Source organism: Diceros bicornis, chromosome 9, assembly GCF_020826845.1.
Source record: "Diceros bicornis minor isolate mBicDic1 chromosome 9, mDicBic1.mat.cur, whole genome shotgun sequence".
Taxonomy (NCBI): domain Eukaryota; kingdom Metazoa; phylum Chordata; class Mammalia; order Perissodactyla; family Rhinocerotidae; genus Diceros; species Diceros bicornis.
The window spans coordinates 57,915,426-57,939,250 of NC_080748.1; the positions used below are offsets into that span (position 1 = coordinate 57,915,426).

Below are 23,825 nucleotides of genomic sequence, written 5' to 3' on the forward strand. Positions count from 1 at the left end.
TTCTTGCATTTACTTTTAAACTCTTGAAATTGCATATTCTTTTCAATACAAATAGGAGCTCTCCTCAGGTGAACCAGATCTGGGAAGTTTCAGCTGTGGTCAGCTTCTCTCTGAATCCCACTAGGGTTTGGTGATGCAGAGTAAACAAGGCTATAAATCAAATGCAATGCATTTAATACCTCAATGCATTGCAAATTGATCTGGAATAGGGGTCAGTTCAAGTCATTTCTGTTTCCTTCCCCTGAAGGGAAGGAATGGAAGTTAAAGATAGCAAATCCTAAAGTTATATAGGATTCAGAAGTGTGGCTGCTTGCTAGAATAGACAGAGGTCAGGTTTCTTCAGGTGAGATTCTTCAGTTATTTATCAGGTTGGAGCCATGGATATTTAAAAACACATATCCTGGTGGCTGGCATTAGATCTGAAATCTGGTGGGCAACTTTTCAAGAAATAAAAGCTACAAACAAAATAGCTTTAGTTCATTCAGCATGCTGTGGGAAACAGCTAATGGACAAGCATTACTATGACTGGCAAGGAGAGCTGCCAATAAATAAGAGGAGCAGAGATTCAAACCACCACATAACAGCAACACTTCCTAAGCTTATTTTACTAATTTGTCAAAGTAGGACATTATCTGAAGCGAAAGAAAAATGAGGTTGGAGAGCACAGGAAAAGGAACTATTTAAAAGTAAAAGCTATGCTTCTTTCTCTTTTGGTTAGTTATCTCTGACTTGAGTAATTACGGTTTACTTCTACCATTTCCTGATACCACACTTGGTTTTATGGAAGGCAACATTTTCTCCTTTTCAAATGACAAGCAGAGAGCTATTTCCGGCAAGATAAATTTCCATTGTTTTCTTATGCCTGCCTTGTCTTTTTCCATTAGGAAGAAATGAAGTCTAGCGGTTGGACAAGAAGAAAGTGTGGAGTTCTGACATCCCACCCCTCAGAGAGGGATGGGGGCCATATTCTCTTCTCGCTTCTCATTTTTTCCCTAGAAGAAGAAAAAGATCAAGTGCTGTCTCCCATCTTTTCTCCATCTTCAACTCTTAACTCTCAAATGTTTCTTATAATTTTAAATAGACAGACTAACTGTTAAGCAGGTCAATACTTGTAATCTCTTACCTTTCGGAACGGAATGAAAACTATTCCATCATAAAGGAAGAATAAATTTACTTGATTGTATAGTTCTAATCAGTCCAAAGTTCAACAAATAATGCCTATTTCAGGTAGGCTTTTCAGTATAATGGGTAGTGTAACGGTTTTCAGTGTAATGTAACAGAGTATGGACTCTGGGCTGGACTACCTGAGTTCAAATCCTATTTCCACCACTTAGTAGCTGTGCAGATTTACATAAATTAATTTAATCTCTCTATGCTCCATTTCCTCACCCACAAACGGAGAATAACAGTTCTACATCACAGGTTGTGTACCTGGCAAAGAGAATGCACTATATGAAGGTTAACTATTATTAAGATTATTTCAGAAAACATCTAAAGGGCATTATGTTAATCTCCCTACTCTTAGTTAGTACTATTAAACTGTATATATAAAACCAAGCGAAGGTTCACCTGTATTAGGTCACATAAAACAATCCTCTTGCTAATCAGATAAGGAAAAAGGATAAAAATAAAATCCTTTCTTCAAAATTAGCCTTAACTGAGACTAAGATTTAACCAAAACATAAATATACACTTTACTTTTAGAGGCAAGACATTCTACTTAAACCTACATGCTTCAATCAGTCAAATGAAAAACATACTATAATAGCAGCTTATTCTAAAACATTGATATAATCTGAAACGTTGCTCTATGAGCAAAATACATACTTCTGGGGTGATCTGTTATCAACTTCAGCCTTCAGTCGTAAATTCTCCCTCACCAGGCCACCATTTTCCAATTTCAAATTTTTATTTGCCTTAAAAAAGAGTTGAAAATGATTAAGCACAAGCTAAAACAAAAGTGTCTTGTAAAAATTATGACATGAGCCATCTGTATTTTTTAGAGCGATAATATCATAAAACTGAATACTAGAACATGGCCTTCAGAAACTTAAAATCACCACTGGGAATGACTTGTGAAACTGTGAACACAACCAAATACTTTTAATCCATATTCCCCAAGCACTTTGCAAATCTATCCAGGGAAATAAACAAAGCTATGTTAGTTAGCTTAGAGTCATTAAGGGACTATACTAATGGCATATATGTTTTTTTTCCTTTTTCACATAACTGAATACTCTAAGCATGGTAACATTAAACCATATGCAATTATTTGCTAAACTAATGCTAAGAGTTAATTCTTGAGCTATAAGATTGATTTTTGGTTGCTTTTTTAGAATAGTTTTTTAGATAAATCTAATATGATTAAACCACTTGCTTTCTTTTTTTTAACTTTTATTTTTTTATTGAGGTAACATTGGTTTATAACATTATATAAATTTCAGGTGTACATCATTATTATTTTGACTTCTGTATAGACTACATCATGTTCACCACCAAAAGTCTAGTTTCCATCTGTCACTGTACAAATGTCCCCCTTTACCCTTTTCACCCTCCCCTCACCCCCCTTAAACCACTTGCTTGCTTTCTTCAAAACGGTTTTCCTAAATGCCCTGGCTCACAACTTCTGGCACTTTCAAAACTGGGTCAATGTTTTCTAATAAATTCTATGGATTCTCTTTTGATTAGAAAAAAATCCCAAGTATGACTTTCTTTTTTGAATTGTATGATACCCAAAAATTGCCTAACAAAACATTAATTGCTGAAAAATCTAGTCTCAATATTGATTGAGAATTGCCAGCCCATAATGAGAATATTCAAGAGCCACAGGACTATTCTGGACAGCCTGAATAGTCTGCCTAAATTGTAGTCTTCTTAACAGCTACTTTCTTTAAACTCCCTAGTCATTGCATTTTTGAATTCCAAAGAAAAGTAAGACTTCCTAGACTAGAAACCAATCTCACTAACCTGGCAAGAGAAATTCTTTGTTTGACTAGAATATTAACAATCAAAGTGAATGGGTCACAATAACTATTGTCAACAAAAAGGTTTAAACCAAGAAGACTTAAAAACAGATTTAAAAAATTTGACCAAGGTTTTTGACTAATTTCCAAACTTCTGACTATATTACTTGCCCACCCACACATAAACACCCCAAGAAGATGACAAGAGAAGCAGGGCAGCGGACATTCTTTTGGGCACAAAGCCTAACTCTGTCACTTAGACTCATCCAGGTTCCTTTTGGGCTCTGAGCACCTGCTTATCTTCATGGTTGCAAACCAACCAGAATTGTGGAGGGTTAATTCTTTAAGTGACTGATAAACACCATTACTGCCCCTCTGAAGATATAAGGAAAGTCATTTACTTCCTCATACACACAGACAATGAATTAAGCTCTCAAGCATAGCACCATAAGAAGAGGCACTTAGTGAATGCTTTTTGATGATGATGACAAGCTTAAATCAGAAACTCATTTGATTTCTTTTCCCCATGCCCTCTGTACTATATCGCTATATTTCAAGGTCTCTCACCAGTCCTGTGGCTCTTGAATATTCTCACTATGAGCTGGCTAGTTCCTCAACTATCAGAGACATTTTCAACTTCAGGAGGGTTAGGTTGGTAAAAGCTACAAAGGGTAGAGATCTGCCCATTTGTCAAACCTAAAAGAATAACAAAGACTTCAGCTATTTTGCATTCTCAACACTGATTGGGTGATACTGGCCTCATCATGGTTCAAAACTCACCTAGTCCTGGAAATGTCAGAAAAAAAAGTCTATTTCATTCATTCTAAGTAGTCCTTTATTCGGAATCGTTTGCACTCCTATATTTGATTTATAGTATGTTATTTCTTTGACTTTGTACTTCACATTCAAGTTCTGCCTCTGCAGTCCACGTTTTTTAATTCATTTATGTTCCAGTTTATTGCCTAGTACTACCTAATACCATCAGTAGGCATCTAAAATGGGCTTTATAAAGATCCTAAATAATTCTGAGGTCTCAGAGTAGCTTTGGGTATTGAATTTAACACGTGACCTTTAAAAGAGCAAAGAAAAACTGTGTTCTATGTACTTTTGTTTTACATTATCCCCCTACACCACTCTTATGAGCCCAGAGTAAAGTTTTCATGCAGTGCCTCATGCTCTAAGAAGCATTTATTGCCAAAAATTTAAATGAAGTTTAATAACTATAAAGCAGACCATACAGAACTTAGTGATGGCTCAAAAAGAGAAAGGGAAGTTAAAGGGGACATGGTAGGTTGATATATACCGTAACTTCCCAGCTGTCTTTCCTTTTCGTGTCCTCTTCTCTTCTTAGACAAACCAACAAGCTAATGTTGGCCATCAATACCCAAAGAAACTACACACTTCCCCTAAACTTGTAATGAACTCAGTGCAATTATGTTTGTAGTTTCTTTTTCCCCTGAAAGCACTAAGTTTCCTTCTTTCTCTCATCTTGGCCTTTTCTGAGCCCAAACAGCATTTATTTTATATGTTGGAATGTGAAGATGGCTTAGTATTTACACTAAGTTGCAGATACTTTTCTGCTACTTAACCTCATTGAGGATCTGAGGGCTAGTATGTGGTGGTACTTCTACAAAATATCACATGGAACTAAATGATTTCAGGAGGCAAGATTTAGTGATTCAGCACAGTAACAATATTTTAATTATGTATTTAACAGTATTTAACTATGCAGATAGGTTGAATGGGTGGTCAGGACATGAATACCAAAAAACCATCTCCATTCAGCACAAAAGGACTCCACTGTGGATAAACTTGAAGGCAAGCTAAAGGTTGGTCCCTTTGGCCAACAAAGCTCTACAGCACTTGATTCAGCCTCTAGTGCTGATGGCATGGATCTCGTCTCCTTTCCCAGACTGGAAAATCCTAGAGGTTTGCCTTTTCACCTATGGTTTCTCTATCTTGATGCATGGAAGAATAACTGAAAAAAATGAACCTACCTCATAAGCTACAACATTCTTTTGCATTGAGTAGTCTAAAGCAGCTACTCACAGCTCTCTTGGAATTAGTCATTAAGCCTTTAACTATTTACAATCTTAAAAATCCGAGAATAGATTAGAAAAGATATCCAAACTTTTCATTTTATAAGTAGGGACATGGATATGTGTTTGTTTTTATGCATATAGGGCAGTCACTGACATAAGCTCAAAAAATATTAAGGCAAACCACAAAGAAAGGAAATAGAAACACATCCTTTAAATTGATGTCACTCTTCTACAAGAAGATGCAAACTTATCATATAGAAGCACTAGCGAGTCTCCAATTATAGTCACAAATGGAACCACCTGATATTTCTTGGCAGCTAATGACATTTGAGGAGAAAAAGTTTTCCTATTGCTTATAATGCTCATCCAGGGATTTTTTGTCCTTCCCCCACAAATCATCTAATGATGAATCAAGATAATATGGCTATGTATACTTCTGAAGGTACTTAAAATATTATAGAATTTTAAAAACAACTATAATAGAAGTTTAAAAACTATAATAGATGTTTAAAAACAACCACAACTTACCTCCTTCAGCTTATCTACATCATCTTTCACTTTTTCATAGATTTCATTAGCTGTTCTAAGTTTTTTTTTCCACTCTGCTACAGTTTCTGGGTCAATTTTACTTGAATTATCTGCAACTGGATGTTTGTCTTCATTTTGGTTGCCCTGCATCAAAGTTAAAGGATCCAGAATAGTCTTGATCTGTGACTCCAAACTGAGATTTTTACTTTTAAGCTCTTCTACCTCTTTTTGCAGACAATCTATTTCATCCTGAAAAAGCATTGCATAGCCATTAGATAGACACAGACACTAAAAACATTTGTATGCTAAACGGAGACCAATGTATTTTTAAATTTTATACTCAAAGTTCTGTAGATACACAGATTCTTTACCCATCAGAATAGTTTTGTAGGCAGAAAGTCACACACAGTTGAAATTCTCAAAAAGTACTTTGACTCTGATGAAAATTGGCATTTTCACTGCTTTCATTTTAATTCAATGATAGTTTTTGGTTTTAAAAAAAATTAAATGTCAAATCTTTGATTCTATTTAAGATATCCAGAAAACAAGAACAGTCACATGAATTCAACAAGGAAGTAGATGCCTCAGAAGAAAATTCTGAGGCATGTTTAACTGCTTTACTGAGGGGAATTAAAAAATACAGTGTTGATCAAGGTGCTCTCTTATAGGTTTGTTTGATGTTTATATTTTTCCTTCTAGATGTGAAGTAAGAGTGAAACCACGTACCATTTCCTTCCACTTGCCATTTCAGAATAACACCTGTAGTTAATTTTTAACTTTTCTATATTCTTGTTCTTTAATTACCACCACGACTATTCCAAGTATTAGTTTTCCCCATCTGGAATTTGCTTATTATCTTAAATCCAATTACTAAACATTTGGGCTGGAACTCTTTTCTGTGATACCATTTATTCATCTATAATGAGTATTTCATCTTAAACTAGAAATTCTGTTGTTAGAAAATAAATTCCAAGTAGCTCAATGTGCCACTGATCTCCTAAAGGATTAATCTGATTAGTACCTAAGTATGAGAAGTATTCACTAAGTATGTAAGAGTACATTTTATATTTAACACAGATACTATTATACACTATTTTAAATTGCAATACATTCCAAGTTAAATATTATTATAAATGAGAAAATCAATTTTTTTGAATTAATATATTAGTGAATAAACAAATTAAACAAGAAAAACACATGTATGAATGAACATTTATTCAGTCATTTATGTCCTGCTTTATTTAAAAAATTTTTTGAGGCAGCTGAAGTAGTTACCATGTATCTAGTTTAACTTAAAGATATTTTGTGTCAAAAGGAGAGATCAGTAATATCCCCCCTTTAGTCAACATAAAATGACAATTGGGCTTAATGTTTACCATTCAAAAGTGTAAGTATTCAATTAGCATAAAGCTAATTTGGAAAAATTCTATCACCCTGTCAAGTCGCCTTCTCAGAAAGAAAACTAGTACATGTTCTCACTTAAATGTGGAACGTAAAAAAGTCAAATACATAGAAGCAGAGAGTTAAAAACAGTGGTTGCCAAGGGTGGTGAGGTAGAGGAAATGGGGGGGGGGTGGAAGAAATGTGGAGATGGATCAAAGGGCACTATGTGCAGTTATGTAGGATACATGTCTAGATATCTAATGTATAGTGTGATGACTGTAGTTAATAAGACTGTATTGTATATTGGAAATTCGCTAAGAGTGTAGATTTCAGGTGCTCTTACCACACACACACACACACACACACAACTATGTGAGGAGATAGATATATTAATTACCTTGACTGAAGTAATCGTTTCACTACGTGTATATATATCAAAACATCAAGTTGTACATCTTAAATATATACAATTTTTATTTAAAAAACCCCATTGTTTTACATGCAAAAAAGAATTAGGAAATAGCATATTTCATACCAAACTCTCTTTGCTGGTAGTTGACACAGGTATATGTACTTTGCCAGACTGATCGCGCTTATAATTATCAGTGAATTTATAGGCAGAAACAAAAACAGAATGAAAGTTACAGTCACTGTTTACCAGAACATTCCTAATGGCTTGTGGGGGTTGGAAGACCGACTTTCATAAGAGAGTTTCCTCTACTTCCCAACTTCTTGTGGGAACAAGTACGAAATGACTATTGAGGACAAATTTTACATTAAAAGAAGGAAAAAAAGGAAATGCTTCCATCTGTTCCTTTCCTGTGTTTGAAATAGGAAAGGGCAAAAAAAATTTATCAAATAAAATATTTTTAAATTGTCATTTAAAATAAGAGTTCATTGATTGTTTACTCTAAGAAGTTCAGGGACCGAGATAGCTCAGTTTCAACTTGACTTCAATGCTGTTGTCATTTTAAATTTAAATTATCATTTACCTCATATTCTTTGTGGAGCAACTCAAGTCTAGTTTTCCGGAGGTGCTTCCTGACTGTATGGCTTAGCATAGGTTCACTTTCACTTGTTCCTCCTACAGGAAAAAAAAAATCTAACTTTTCATTCTGATTTGGGCAGAATGAAATAGAAAATGAACCCTTTTCTTATTGTTTTATATAGTTCTCCAGCTTAATTTCTACCCATTCCCTACGTACACACTTGGGGCTGCCATCGAGGCCTCTTCTCTATCTCAATCCTGAGAAAAGATAAATATCAAATAACACCATAAAAAATACCTTCAGTAAAATATAAAGTTGTGTTTACTTACCTGTGGATCTTATTATAATAAACTCAATAAGGCAAAGGCTACATTTTATTAATTATCACATCTGAACTATTGCAAACTTTGAATACCTGACAATTGTTAAATAGCGATAAAACCAATGATTATATTTAACGAATAAATTATATAAATAAGATATTATCAATATATATTTCATATATATGATATAATAATCAAATATATATCTATATATAATATATGAAATATATATGATATATATTATAACCAATGTACTCATTCAAACATACCTTGTTACTGGTAACATAACTGAAAAGATTAATGTGTCTTTTCACTGCTTTTTATTGTAACAACCCAGTTACAATGGATTATGAATCATGGCATTAATTGTATGCCCATATGACTCGTTACAAATACACTCAAAACGAATTCTTGAGAGCTCTTCACCTACACTGTGGTTACCTTTGTACTTCTTAGCATCATGAGAGCAAAGGCATTTTAGAGATGTTCTTTTTCAGGATGTTCTATCCAAATACAAGGATGGATGAACTATTTTATTTGAGAGAATTTACAAAATATCACTTAGATATGAACGAATGAAGGCAGGAGAAGGAATGTGAAGAGAAGCTTGGGGAAGAAACTTTCAAATTATTTTAATCATCAAACCTCATATTCTGCAAGAAAAGACTTGACTCCTTGGTGAAGTTCAGTACCAGCAAGAAACTAGAGGCAGAGAGGTTAACACTGAAGTATGCAGCATAGCAGAGAAATATTCCTTTACCAGAGTTCACCCAGGTCACTCAAGAAAGAAACCCTGGAGCCATCTCTGATTCCCCCTTCGGATCCCCTAGTTTCAAAGTCCCACTAGTTCTTGTTCTAGCATATATCTTACTTTCCATTTCCACTGTAAAAATCTCATTTAAGTCCATTTTTCCTAATTTGGGACTATTAGAATGACTTCTTAAGTTTTCTGAAAGGTGTTTTCTATACATAGCTAATGACTGATCCACTTTCCAATCTTTTCTAAAGCAATAACAAATAAAAATCATTTTATTTTTTTGCAATCTAACAGAAATAACTTATATGAGCAGAATAGAAACCAAACACTAAGGGCCGGCCCAGTGGCGTAGTGGTTAAGTTCGTGCGTTCCTCTTTGGCGGCACGGGGTTTGCCAGTTCAGATCCTGGGCGCGGACGTACTCACCGCTCATCAAGCCATGCTGGGGCGGCATCCCATAGAGAAGAGCTACAACTCTACAACAGTGATACACAACTACGTACTGGGGCTTTGGGAAGAAAAAAGAAAAAAGAGGAAGATTGGCAACAGATGTTAGCACAGGGCCAATCTTCCTCAAAAAAAAAAAAAGAAAGAAAGAAATGAGGTCAGTGATTGAAAACCGAACAAAAGAAAACCAGCAAAGAGAGATTTAGGAAAAAAAACAAAAACAAACAAACAAAAAACCCCAAACACTAAAAAAGCTCTTTAATTTTTCAAGGATCTTTTAGTTCAAGTTTTATATCCCCCCTCTTAACTGTACTACTGCGGCACTGAATGTTCTTTTTCACCCTTAATCCTGACTCACATTCTCCCTCACCCCGGCAAGAGCCTCACCTGACCTCCTCACATCCTGTCTCTCCCCTACAGCCTGACCTACATACCATCACCCTAGTGAGATTCCTCAAGCACATTTTGGATCATGCTACTCCCTCGCTCACAACCATCATACCCACCTCACCCTTCTCACCCACAGAGCAAGTCCCTGATTTAGTTTGTCAATCAAGATATTCTGCACTAAAGTCTCATTTTACCTTTTCAGTCTTATTTTATTTATTTATTTATTTTTTATGAGGAGAACTAGCCCTGAGCTAACATCCGATGCCAATCCTCCCCTTTTTTCTTGAGGAAGACTGGCCCTGGGCTAACAATCGTGCCCATCCTCCTCTACTTTATATGGGACGCCACCACAGCACGGCTTAGCAAGCAGTGCGTCGGTGCACGCCCGGGATCCGAACCTGTGAACCCAGGGCCGCCGCAGCAGAGTGCGCGCACTTAACTGCTTGAGCCACCGGCCGGCGCCTCAGTTTTATTTTAGTAGTCAGACACAAACTAGACTACGGATCATTTCCAAAACTATGCTTTGTGTTTTCCTACTTCTAAATCTTAGTTCATACTACTTCCTCTGCATGAAATGGGCTCCCTAATCTCTATCTGTTAAAATTTTATCCATCCTTAAATCTCCATCTTAAAGGTCACCTGTTTCATAAAGCCCTTCTCAACGTTCCTAGCTGAACTTCCTTGCCTGAACTCTCTGGGCCTTTTTTTGACCTTTAGCATCTGCTGCTTTAAACCATTAATATTTTGGTCCACATGCACAGCCTCTACCAGAATGTAAGTTCTATGAGGCACTAAGATTTCTCATAGTGCCTTGTGCCCCTCAGTTGCTCCACTTACAGATTATATAAATGACCAATCCATCCAGTATGATATTGGCAAAATAACATCAATGAAAACTGTCTATTTCAGTCTTCCTTCAAATATACACTATTTAGAGATTGTTTCAAATCTATTTCTATGAATTTAGAAAATAGGTCCTTACCAATAATCTCTTTGCAAGGATTTTCAGGAGTGATGGGGACTCTGCAAGCTGGACACTGGCTATTATTCTTCAACCACAAATCGATACAAATTGAACAAAATACATGGTTGTTGATGCATATGACAGGCTGGCGTACCTGTGAAAAAAGAAACATTACTTTTAGTACAGGTCAACAATCATAACTAGAAACCCAAGAGGTTTAGTTTAGAGCAAACAAATTGCTTCTCTGGAGTACAGCAGGAGGTGCTTTAAGAGGAAATATCTAAGACTTATAAAAACACTGCTTCTGCTACCACATTGTCTTTTATGTATGTATAACATAGATACTAGCTGAGATATTTGGTCATAGAGACTGAAACTTTTGACATACTCTGAAATAGATTTATTTAGTTCCAAGCCACATTCACAGCCAAAAAGAAAATGCATTTCGTTCTACTAAGGCTACGACAATTTTTCTTCAACCATTCCATTTTAGAATTATAACATGTGAGGATTAGAAGGTTCTGTAAAGATCATTTAGTCCAGTCATCTGTCTGATGCTTGAACCCTTCCCTCAACTCATTCCACTATATTATAGAACAACAACCAACCATTAAGTATTGACATCTTACTAGAAAGTCCCCCAAACCAAAGCAGCATGAAAGCTAAAACAACCATAAAAGACATGAGTCCCACTCTCAAGTGGTTTATAATCTAAACAGCATGCAATGCCGACAGAAATATTGACATACACCAAATACACAAATCTTTAACTCCATGTAAACAAGTACAAATAATAATACTTTACATTTATATAGTCTTATATTTTACAAAGGGCTTTCACATGCATTTTCTCTCTCTGTTTTTTGTTTTACATAACACTGTGAGGTAAACAGAGTAAATATACTTTACAAATAAGGAAACCAAGGTGTGAAAAAATTAGGTGGCTTGCTCCGGGTTAACTAGGTGCTTTGATTTCATGTAGTTGTTTTATCAGAGAGAAAATAGAAGAGAGAAGCTGCTTTAGTTTTCTACCTGATATTATATGTTTCTTTACAATATTTATTGTCTATCTCCCCTATTAGAATGGAAGCCCCGGGGCCAGCCCTATGGCATGGTGGTTAAGTTCAGCACGCTCGGCTTTAGCGGCCCAGGGTTCACAGGTTCGGATCCTGGGTGCAGACCTATACCACTAGTCAGCCATGCTGTGGCGGCGACCCACATACAAAATGAAGGAAGACTGGCACAGATGTTAGCTCAGGGCTAATCTTCCTCAAGCAAAAAAAAAAACAAAAAAGAGGAAGATTGGCAACAGATGTTAGGTCAGGGCAAATCTTCCTCAGCAAAAAAAAAAAAGAAAAGAAAAGAAAAGAAAAAAGAATGGAAGCCCCATGAGAGCAAGAATTTCCTTTGTCTCATTCATTCCTAAATCCCTGATGCCTAGAAGATAGCCTAGTATCGCCTAGTACAGAGTAGGTACTCAGTAAAGGTTTGTTGAATGAAGTAACTGCTGTTAAGATAACACTTTACATTCAAGCAGTTGGGGCACTTGCCAGAGGGAATAATAACTTAACATTCTTCAAATAGCACAAATTAAACAATAAAAAACAAAAACAAAAAAGACACAGAGATGCTTAGGCTTTCACTTGATTTACATGGTACTTTTACTATGGGACTCAAAACACTATATAGCTATTTTCAATATCTTCCTATTCTAATAATAATAACAATACCATTGTACAGTCGGTCTGCACTAGGGACTAGAAGATCAAGGGAAAGCAGAAGACGTAGAGGGAGAATGAAGAGACAGAATCACCACAAACCACTTTCCGCAGAGAAAATGCTTGTGCTGCTCTACGCCTGTCTCAGAAGGATACTATGAGTATTCATCAATTTGAAAGGGGTCCCTACTCTCAAAGAAATCACAGATGTATGGCAATTCACACCAGGCAGGTAATCGTTTTAAACCTCACTGTAAAGAGCTCTCTGGTCTCAGTCTGGCTTTCCAAATATTTAGATGCTCCCTTGATTATGAACACTAACATAAGAAAACTAAACAGAGAAGATAATTCGGCTTGGATTTAGACTTCCTCTTGGAGAAATCAATTCTAATTCATTCAGTTCAACTGATTTTACAGGACTGATTAAAATAAATAAGTAAGACCATGAAGTACAGCCTCTCAAACTCTTCTTCTAAAGTGTTTCTTAACAGCAAGGAGTGAATGCTTATCTGGGAGGTATCCCTGATCAGAGGCACAAGAGGTAGACAAGCCTGAACTTTATGTGCAGGTGCTATTTTTTCCTAAAAATTCATGTGATTCAGAAGTCCAGAGCAAAACATATTCATGTGTGTTTTAATTTAATCTTTAAGTCATGAAATGTTTTTAGACCAAAGAATTTTCAAACTAAGTACCAGGAAGATACTGCCATATCTATCTTGTAGCTTCCCCCAAACACAGGCACATGAACACACAAGCACACATATCACATTCCTGCAATACTCCTAGAAGTACATATATCTCCCAAACAAGAAGCTCAGCTAAAGAAAGAAGAGTTATCTCCTCAGACTTTTAGAGCAGTGACTTAATTTCTTTTTTTAAGTCACGAACCCATCTGAAAATGGATGAAAGCCAATGCTCAAAATATAAAACTTTGCACATTTTTTAAGGAGATTCAAGATGCTCTCCCACTCACTATAGGCTTCCCTCATTACAGGCACATTTAAAGGCAATTGGTATTTTCTATGTAATTGTTCCCACAACGAAGGTTAAATATCTCCCCAATCTAACAAACGGTTTTGAACAATGCAGTGGTTGGTGCTATCATTAACTAACGTGACAAAGATAAAGGAAAAGAAGGTCTTACATGTGGTGGAAATCAAGAATTCTGTTTTGGCCATGTTAAATTTGTGATGCCAAGCTGACTTTCAAGTGGACAAAGCAGGGCCTGAGAATCACTGGCTTTAGATATTCACAAGACTGGAGGAGATTCTCATTCTAGCAAGCAGAGGAGGAAGAGGAGCAACCAGCAAAGTGAACTGAGAAGGAGGGGTCTGTGCTGGAGGATAGGAGAGTATGGTCTCACAGAAGCTAAGAGAAATTTTTCAAGAAGGAGACAGTGGCTAAGTATGTCAAATATTGAGGAGAGGCTGAGTTTGATGTGGACAGAGAAGTGAGTATGGGATTTAACTGCATGGAAGTCACTGTGATCTGTTACTGACAAGCACTGTTTCAGCCAATGGTGGGGATGGAAACTTGACTGCAGGTTGAGAAACAAGCAAAGGTGAAGAAGTAAAGACAGAGAATACAGACAATTATTTCATGTTTTGCTGTAAAGGAGAGCATAAAAATGAGCCCTGGTATGGAATGCAATGGGAACGATACAGTAAAGAGGGGATATTAATAATGGAGGAAGAGGGGGAGAGATCAAAGCCATAGATAGTAAAGTCCCTGAGAAGTCAAGAGGGGATTGAGATCCAAAGTATAAAGGGGAGATTTTGACTTACAAAGAAGTAAGGATCTGTCTTCCATTGTAACAAAAGGGAAGGCCAAGGATGTGAGAACAAATACAAAGGGGTTGGAAGATCTGTTGATGGAAAGATGAGAAAACTCATGTTTCAACTGTTCCAATTGCTTATATTTTGTCATTAAATATGAGGGGAGGTTACCAGCTGAAAATGAGAAGCAGGGAAGGATACCAACTTGAGAAAATAAGAGAACAAAGCAGTTATTTTGAAAAGTGAGAAAGTAAATTTACTAGGGACATGTAGCAGGATTGCCAAACATTGTTATTTCCTACTTGAGGTCTGTGGTTTTGACTGTAAAGTAAGACCAATTAGCACAGGTGTATATTTTTCTTACCAATTTTTAGCTGTTCAGGTTCAGGCAGGAAGTAAATGAGTAGTTGGGTTTACCCAGAATTGGAGTTTTGCCAAGGAGGAAGAGAGAGACAAGGGACTGATGATAATAAATGACCCTGGCTAATAAGGGAAATGAGTATAGGAATGGTAATGATGACAGTGAACAAGTGATAGAGTCATAGAGTCAGTGGATGGGTCTTGATAAGGCTGAAGTAATGCTGGACAGCGGGTGTGAGGGGAAGAGGATGAGAGTGAGATGCTTATAGTCAAAATACTGGAGGCGGTATGGCTGCTTTCTCTAATGTTTTGTCCTGGGCCATTTTATCTGACATAGCTCTATTCTCTCTCTTAATCTCATGTATCACATGGTGTTGACATCTTTTCCATGGTGACAACTCCTGAGAATCCTCTGTAACTGGACCTCAATAAGTTGCAGAGCTTAGGCTTCAAGAGACAAACTTGGAGCCAACTCCAGCGCTGCCACTTATTGAGCTATTTGACCTTGGGTAAGCCCTTTAGTGCCAGTGGGCATTAGTTTCCACCTCTGAAAATTGTGTTTTAACCTAGTACACTTTTCATTCAGGTGTTAAGATTTAATAATGTAAAGATGTAAGCACAGAGACTTCCACATAGTAATCCCTCAAAAAAAAAAAAAAAGGAAAAGAAAAGGTAACATTATCATTATATCCACATGCCCAGGTGCCAACTCCGTGTAAGGATCTTATAGTTGCCTTAACCACAACATGTCTAAAACCAAAACTTGGCCTCCTCCACTGATTCACTCCTCCTCCTGCACTCCCTCTTGTCTAAGTTAATGGCACCACCACCTCATCACTGGGGCTAGAATATTCAGAGCTGTCTCTGACTCAACCCTTTTCCTTATCCTCACCATTCAATCTGTCACTAAACCCGGGTATCACATAACACGTCTAAGAAGCCAGAGATTTTAAGACGCACCAATATTCTACGTACCACTAAGAAAAAAGAAAGAATGAAAAATACTGCCACTTATATCTGTGAGATGCCATCACTTGTACGATACAACCAGATCTCAGATGTGCTCTAATGTGAAAAAAAGTACATTCCAGAATAGTCAAAATATGGCAAATCTACCCCTAAATGTTCTTTTACCTATCATCTATCCCTTCTTTTCCATCTTCACCTCAATAATGAGTCCAGGTTCTCATTCTTTTCTCTCTGATCTATTGCAACGACCTCCTCCCAAGCTTCCTTGCTTCCAAGTGTTCATTTCTGTCCACCTTTCCTATTGATGCCAGAGCTACCTTTCTAAAATAGGGATCAGCAACTTGCACTGCTCTCCTGCAAAACAGCAGTGGCTTTTCCCTCTTCATAGTTTTAAGTATAGCATTCAAATAACAACATAATCTGGTTCTTAAACAGCTATTTCCCTTGATCTGCTACTTCAATTTTTGACATAACCTATACTTCAACCACACTTGACATTCACCAAAAAAGAATACGAACAGTGGAGGTTCCCTGTTTATTGTGCTCTCATTTCTTAGCTTGATACATCCTGCTGGCCTCCAGCTTCCCCAAAATAAAATCCCTTCCACATTTTTGAAAATCAAACACTTCCTCCTCTGAAAGGCCTTCACTAATCTTTTTTAGAACAACTGGGTCTTTGTTTGATTCTCGTAATGGTAATCCTTATGCATTGATTTAATGTTCACTTCTTTCTGCATTGTGCTGTACTTATAAAACTGTTTCCATCCTGCCTTCCCTATTAGATTTCAGACTCCTTAGGGTCAGGGGCAGTGTCCTGCTCATCTTTGTATCCACCTATAGCACCTGATACAATGCCCAGCACACTCTAAGGTTAATAAAAGTGAATTCTGATGTATTAAAATGAAAGGCTGAGATAATGCTCCTAAAAGCATCTCAAGAAGCAAAAGGTCAATGGCTACTGCCAAATTGTGAAAAAGTGAAAGTTTAACCTTTCCATTTAATCTGCCAAAATGATACAGAAGAACAACCACAAGCAGACTACTTGGCTCTGTCTACTAAGAGCCATTGGCAACATCACCCACAGGAGAATCATTTTCACTGTTTGATACCTGGTATTGTCACTGACATTCTGTTGGATTTTTGAAACAGTTGACTCATTCTCTTTGGATCAAGTACTTATCAGGTGATGATTTCTACACAATGGTTTAAATTTAGCTTAGGAGAATAGAAATCTATAAAAGAGAAAGGACTACTAAAACAAATAACTTGTTATTTATTTGACTGTAACCTACCGGAGCAAAATACAAAGAATCTAGCCCTCCCTCAATTTCTCTCCACCCATCTTCTTCTACGCAGATCCTGCTATATACAAGATCAAAACATACATAATTTTCTTTAATGAGATCTTCCCAAGACACAAAAATAGTCATAATTTGCCTGTTATTAGACTTTATATCCAATTTACTCTTAAATGAGATCTGTGGCAATAAAACAGTACTCATGAAATAAAAATGCAAGATGACAACAGCAAGGGTAAGTGACACGTACAATTCCAAACTCATCTGGAGTAAGCATGTTGAAGTGATATCCTAGGGTAATACCCCCTGAGGCTAGAGAGGAGGAGGAGGAGGAAGAGAAGAGAAAACAAGGTATGAAAAGTGGGCTTTTCTCACTAGAATGGGCCTGAGGGGGCATTCTAGGGTGCAGAAAGATTAATCCTATAATCTGTAATTCTACTATATAGTTTCACTTCTTTATCTGAAGATGTTTCAGTTTTAAGAGACTTCACTCTATCACCAAAACCCCTTTCTTAAAAAACAAATGTACCTGGGAGGAGTCATGTCTAAAGGTACTGTCCATTAATATCCACATCATCCTAGACTCACCTACTAGGAGTTATACATTGGTTTAGGACAGGGTTTCTCAACCTCAGTACTACTGACATTTTGGATGAAAACGTTTTTGTTGTAGGGGGCTGTCCTGTATATTGCAGGATGTTTAGCTAGCAGCATCCCTGGACTCTATCCACCAGATGTGAGTAGCAACCCCCTGTAGACAATTAGAAACGTCTCCAGACTCCAGACGTTGCCAAATGTCCCTGGGGGATGAAATCCACTCACATGGTCTAGGATAATCACATGAATTTCTCTAACAATCTAATGTGGTTGGTAAGCATGAAATTCATTTTCAGCTGTGGAAACTGAGACTCAAGGAAATAATGATTCAGGTTATAAGTGGTAGAGCCAGCATTCAACTATCATTCAAAGTGATTCAACCACAAATTGAATGCTCTTTCAACTAAGAAATAGTTCTTTCTTCCTTAGAGCAGGGTTAGCAAACAATAATCTGGGAGTAAGAAATAGAGGACATGCGCCTGAAAGAAGCAAGAGATTACAATCAAGACACTGGGATCAGCAGAGTCTGCAGAAAAGGGGCACTGATGGAAGTGATGGGAGGGAAAAGGCAACAGATCAACTTTGTCAGCTGGCCTAGGAATTACACTTAAAATCAACTCCTCTGCCCTTCTGTCACCTTTGCTAGAGACTAGAGCTAATCCTCCTTCTTCAAAGAATATTCTTTCTTGCACCTATCTCAAAACTTTATGGGTTTCACTAACTGAAGATCTAGAAAGACTGTGCAAAAGAAGGCTGAGGCATAGAAATGACTGTAGTATGGGCCCTCCCAGTCAACTTTGGGAATTTGGAAGCTTTTCAAAATAAAATTCCTGGATTGCTCTTGCTATGTTTTAAGAAATCCTTGGCTCTGGGCCCGAATTTAGATCTTAGAACTTTAAAACTGTGTGATCCTAAGAACTAAGTTACTTAATGCCTACTGGTCTGGGTCCCCATTTCTGTCTAGGTAAAAGGAGAGATAATACATCTCCCCTCCCCGACCTTCATCCCTATCTAGAATGCTTTAAGGATAAACTGGAATCTTATTTGTGAAGTAACTATGTCAGCTATTACATACCAACCTTGAAAATTATTAAAATATATCAATACTTTTTTGAGTTAATTTTTTTATTATACTCTAAGTATGTAAAAATACAATATTGTTACACTTCTGAAAGTGCACTCTTTAAACTTATTTTAATCTGGAAAAGAGAAAAAAATGTAAAACTTGTACTCCATATGGCTTTTTTCGAATCAAATTACTTGTGAGAATTATGTACAAGATTGGTTCTTAAATCCACTCCTGGGCAGTGAGAGGCAATCAGGATTCAAACGAGGATTCAACAGACTGAGATGGATGACTTGCTGGCCAATCAACAGCCCCTGGTGAACAATGATTAATGAATTTAGTCAACCTAGAGTAAGGACTCTAACTTGCATAAGGCTTTGTCCCTAGCCCTATCTTTTCAACACTGTTAATCAACAATATGGGTGGGAAGGAAAGCAAGAAGTCCTCCCTGAAAGAAGGGATCCTTTCCATAGCATTCGTAGCAGGAAACAGTCCATCCTATTACTGGACACTTCAAGAGATGGAGACCCCACATCCTAAAGAAGCTAATTTCATTTCTGATTATTTCAGCCAGAAAGCTTGCCCTTATACTAAGTACAAATCTTAATATTGTGGAGCTATACAAAGCTTGATTCCCTTCCAAATGAAAAATATTTTAATTATTTAAAGATTCACAATCCTGTCCATTCATTCCAACACTATTCCATTCCACCTATATTCCAACCTCAATTTCAACTCCTTTCCAAATGATTTCAAAATACTCTAGTTTATTTATATTTATCTTAAAGTGTGGTTCCTCTAACTAGACTCACACTCAAGGAATAACTGAATGTGATATATTAATGTTAAATAGCATTAGAAGTCTAGTTGCTTGGCACTTCTCTCGAGAACCTCCTTCATCCTTTCATAAAACTAACTGTGGGTCACATTCGGCTGTCACTCATGGCAAAATGCAGACACAGTCAATAAAAGTATTACATGCAACAATAATTTGGTTTCACAGCTTCAATCCTAAGTGAAGAGATAAATGTCTGGACTTATCTAGAGATAAACTGGCCTGTAGCATTCTGGTGGCAGACCAAAATGTCACTTAACAGATATCCTGGGCTAGATCATTCCTAAATTTCTGTGTGCTGGCCCACTAGTTCAAGGCATGAGAAAAACTGAGGAATAGGCAAGAAAATGTGTTATACATAAATCATCCCACAGGATGTGTAGCTAACTTCTTCAGGCCACATAGAGCTCTTACTACAAAACTGGCAAGGTTGCTAAACATTATTGGGTAGAGAGAATCCACCGTTAAGACTGAGGTAGAGACGGTAGTAGTAAATGCCAAATGTCTAAACTTTCCAATTTTAAGTACATTTGTATTCAGAAGACAAAGCACCAACCAGGTGCATACTTCGGCTATCTCCACTACTTCTTTTCTCTCCATTCTTCCCCACCCCCCATCCCAATCAGCATCTATCTTATCTCTTCAAATTTAAGGTCTCCCCCACCCCTATCTTTTTTAAGGTTACATATGTGTGTGTGTATATATATATACTGGGGGGCGGTAATGGCCCCTAATTCTGTTGAACAATCACAAAAGAGAAGATGGCTGATGGCGAGATTTTTGGGACAAATGGTGAGGGCAGCACAAGAATGATTATCTGGAACAGGGCTAGGCAGGAAGAACTTTAAGGCAGATCTCAGAAGTGGCCAGACGTGCTGTATGTCAAGGAGGTAGAAGTGACATTGCGAACACGGTGTACTTCAGGCCATGCCATCCCCAGTACCCCACAAATACGGGTGTGTGGGGGAGGGTGAGTAGCACAAGCAGATCAGATTTGCTTTAATTATACAAAAGACAACAGTCATATGGAACCAGTTAAAACCCCTGGATGTACTGAGGCAATTTCCAGAACAAACAGGTCTCACTCTCTTGGGACTGCAAATCATCATCTAGTGAGTGCGCTGGCCTCACAAAGCAACTGGGAAGAACAGTTACTGGAAAAGACTAGTTTCCTCAGTTTGAGGGCCTGCTTCCATGCCCACAGTACAGGTTAACATTTATTGAAGATTATTATGTGCCAGACTTTACGAGAAGCACTGTGTATGAATTACTTCATTTAATCCTCCCCAAAACACAAGGATGGGTGTTGATACTACTACTGTTCCCATTTTACAGATAAGGAAACTGCTCTGAGAGAGGTTAAGTAACTTGTATAAGGTCATATAACTAGTAAGTGGAAGAGCCTAGATTTGAACTTACGCAGTCTGAACATAGAACTCTGGCCCTCAACCACCTCACCTTTCTGCCTCCATAGTACACAGAAAAAAATGCCTCTTTATAAATTGTTAATCTTTTATTATCAGATTTAATTTTAGAATACAGCTAACCAATATAAGAAAAATAAAAGACACTGAAAGTGTCTGTTGCCATGGATTAGCTCAAGTGAGTTTTTAGGAAGTAATCTACTGAAGACACACATGGTAACAACAGAGGTTCAAATATCAGAGACTCTAAGCCTTAGTCTTCTTATTAAAAAAAATCAGGAAACCAGACCTATCTATTTCATAGCACTGATGACAGGAGTAAAGGAAATAACTAAATGCACACAAAAGCATTCTGTAATCTGCAAATCACTATATCCTATTAGGTATCACTTTGGTTAAACACAAAAAGTGTAGATATGGAAAACCAACCAGGCAGAACACATTTTCAACACAATTGCAAAAGACAGCCTATTAACTAATGGAAACTAGATATAATATGTACAACTAAGACCAAGTGAAAATTATTTCCCAAGGATATTTTTATCAGCCTTTAAGCCTACTGTTGGGAGGAAAGCCACCCACAATTTAATACATACTTGTGGAAATTTCATGTCAGGAGCCAAATGTAGACTGTAGCAAACAGAATCATCATCTCCTCCTCCTCCCAGCTATGTATGTAGGCAGTGGTAGCGGATACCACCCTCCACAAGGCCGTCCTTGATCTCTCCAGTCAGAATTGATCAAGCCATCCCCTACGTGCTCTCATAGCACATTTGCTATTTCCTTGGCATTTCATCCTGACGGGTATCAAGAGTTATCAGTTGCTTCCAAGCCTGACTTCCTACTACTTCTTGAAGTCAGGAAATTCGCAGAGAACCCCAGACACCTAAGGCAGATGAATGTATTGGCTGGTACTCAAATGCCTGCTCTATGAAGTTTGTATCTCCCAATTTTAAGCCTGTGGCTGTAGTTTCAGACTGCATGTGGGGGTAAACACACACACCACAAATATAAAGACAATTTAGGGTAGAAAAAAAATCTGATTGTTCACAGTATCTTCTCCCTTGTTCATCTACAAGGTAAAGACAAGCTCTTTTAAAAACCCATGGGAGGGCCAGCCCTGTGGCTTAGCAGTTAAGTGCACACGCTCCGCTACTGGCAGCACAGGTTCGGATCCTGGGCGCGCACCACAGCACCGCTTCTCCGCCCATGCTGAGTCCGCGTCCCACATACAGCAACTAGAAGGATGTGCAACTATGACATACAACTGTCTACTGGTACTTTGGGGAAAAAAAGGAGGAGGACTAGCAATAGATGTTAGCTCGGAGCCAGTCTTCCTCAGCAAAAAGAGGAGGATTAGCATAAATGTTAGTTCAGGGCTGATCTTCCTCACAAAAAAAAAAAAAAACACGAATAGGAGGCACAAAGGGAAATGGAAGAGACGAATGCATTAGAACATTCAAAACCATTTCTAATTCAGAACTACTTTCCCCACCTTGTTTGAGGAACACATTAAGCACCTCTTGCATCACAAAGAGAGGATATTCTGTCTCCTGACTGATCCATTCTTGGAATTCAAGACCATACCTCTCATTCTAAATACCATTCAGGGGCACGTACTATTTACTTTTCAAATTTGGAACCCAGAGCAAGGGCCTCTCTCAAGGCCGGGTGCAGCAAAGGAAAGGATCTTGGAAATAGAAAAGACCCCCCAACTAGCACTGCAGGCCCAAGAACAGGAACACCCTGGTTGTGCAGGGGACGGAGGAACCTTAGGCTAGGCTCCCAGGAAATGTGCTTTAATGGACTTCACTGCACGCCGGACGGGGCTGCACAGGGGCTGCGTTCGCTTCTGACCAGGCCTCCTCCGACGCTGGAGTCGGCCGGGCGAGGCCGCCGGCGGAGGCAGAGTGGCCTCGCCGCCCTCCCTTCAGACCCCAGGCTGCTGTCATCCTCCTTCAAAAGGCTCACAGATGAACCCATTAGTCACGGCGCGCTCCGTCCGTCCCCCAGGACGCGGCCTCCCGTCGCCTGAGGAGAACGCGGGCTGGCGTCTTCACCCATCTCGGCCCCTCACGCCCCGTCCCCGCCACACTCGGAGACTGCCCTGGGCTCCGGCGAGCGACTTCACACCCGACCCCATTTCGTAGCTGTGCCCAGAATCACCCATTACCTTCCCCAAGCAAATGTGGCACGTGATGGGCAGAGTGAGCGACAATGTAACGTTCTGCACGGTCTGAGCCATGGCAGCGTTCAGAATCCCGCCAACACGGAAGTCCCGCCGACGGCGGCTCCTCGCCGCGACTGGGGCCGCGCGAGGCCGGCTACGGCAGCCCGGCAGGGCCACAGCCCGCCGGGAAAGGAAACGAAAACGCGCTTTCGAAACGCGCTGTCGCCAAGGCTTTTCCCTTCCTTCCTTCGTTGCTTTCATTTTTAAAAAAAACTTTCCCTGTTCGGGAGCTGCAAGATTGCTGAGAATGGGAAGGAAGGCGGTTTACTACAGTCATCGAGGATCTTAAAAGCGTAAATGGAAGAGTAATAGCGGAGAGAAAACAGGAAGATGCGGAAAGGCTATCTTAAATCCCTCAATCTTTCCGGGAGGGTGGGGTTGGGGAAGAGTTTTCCCCCTAAAGATTAAACCTTGAACAGTCTGCAAACATGTGACGCAGTCAAAACAGGAAAAGAAAAGACGTTATCTATACATTTTAATTTTTCAAAACAGCTTTCTGCCGGTCTCAGCTCTGTTGCCATTCTTAAATGATGTATGTCACTTCAAAACCACAAACAGTGGGTGTCTCTTGATCTGTTTCCGAGACGTTTTGGATACATTTAATCGCAGCTTTTCCTGAAGACAGGCTTTCACAGTTGGCCCTTCTGTAGTTTCTATCTAAAAGAGACTTAAGGGTTGGAGCCACAGACTGTGATTTACACCCACGAGTGAGAAAGCTGCAAATAGTGCGAGCCATCCACATTCCCCGAAAGCACTTGGCACGAACCT

General features: G+C 38.4%; 1 protein-coding gene across 1 annotated transcript in view; it reads right to left on the bottom strand.

Moving 5' to 3' along the window:
* OBI1 (ORC ubiquitin ligase 1) overlaps positions 1-23,111 on the bottom strand; it is a 42,058-nt gene extending 18,947 nt beyond the window's left edge. Inside the window, exons 1-5 of the mRNA XM_058548347.1 lie at positions 23,001-23,111; positions 10,804-10,939; positions 7,909-8,000; positions 5,534-5,782; positions 1,828-1,916 (exon numbers count right to left, since the gene is read on the bottom strand). Coding sequence (XP_058404330.1) covers positions 1,828-1,916; positions 5,534-5,782; positions 7,909-8,000; positions 10,804-10,939; positions 23,001-23,072 — 638 coding nt within the window. The 5' untranslated portion in view covers positions 23,073-23,111. The remainder of the gene's footprint in view (positions 1-1,827; positions 1,917-5,533; positions 5,783-7,908; positions 8,001-10,803; positions 10,940-23,000) is intronic.
* Positions 23,112-23,825: the final 714 nt, after the last annotated feature.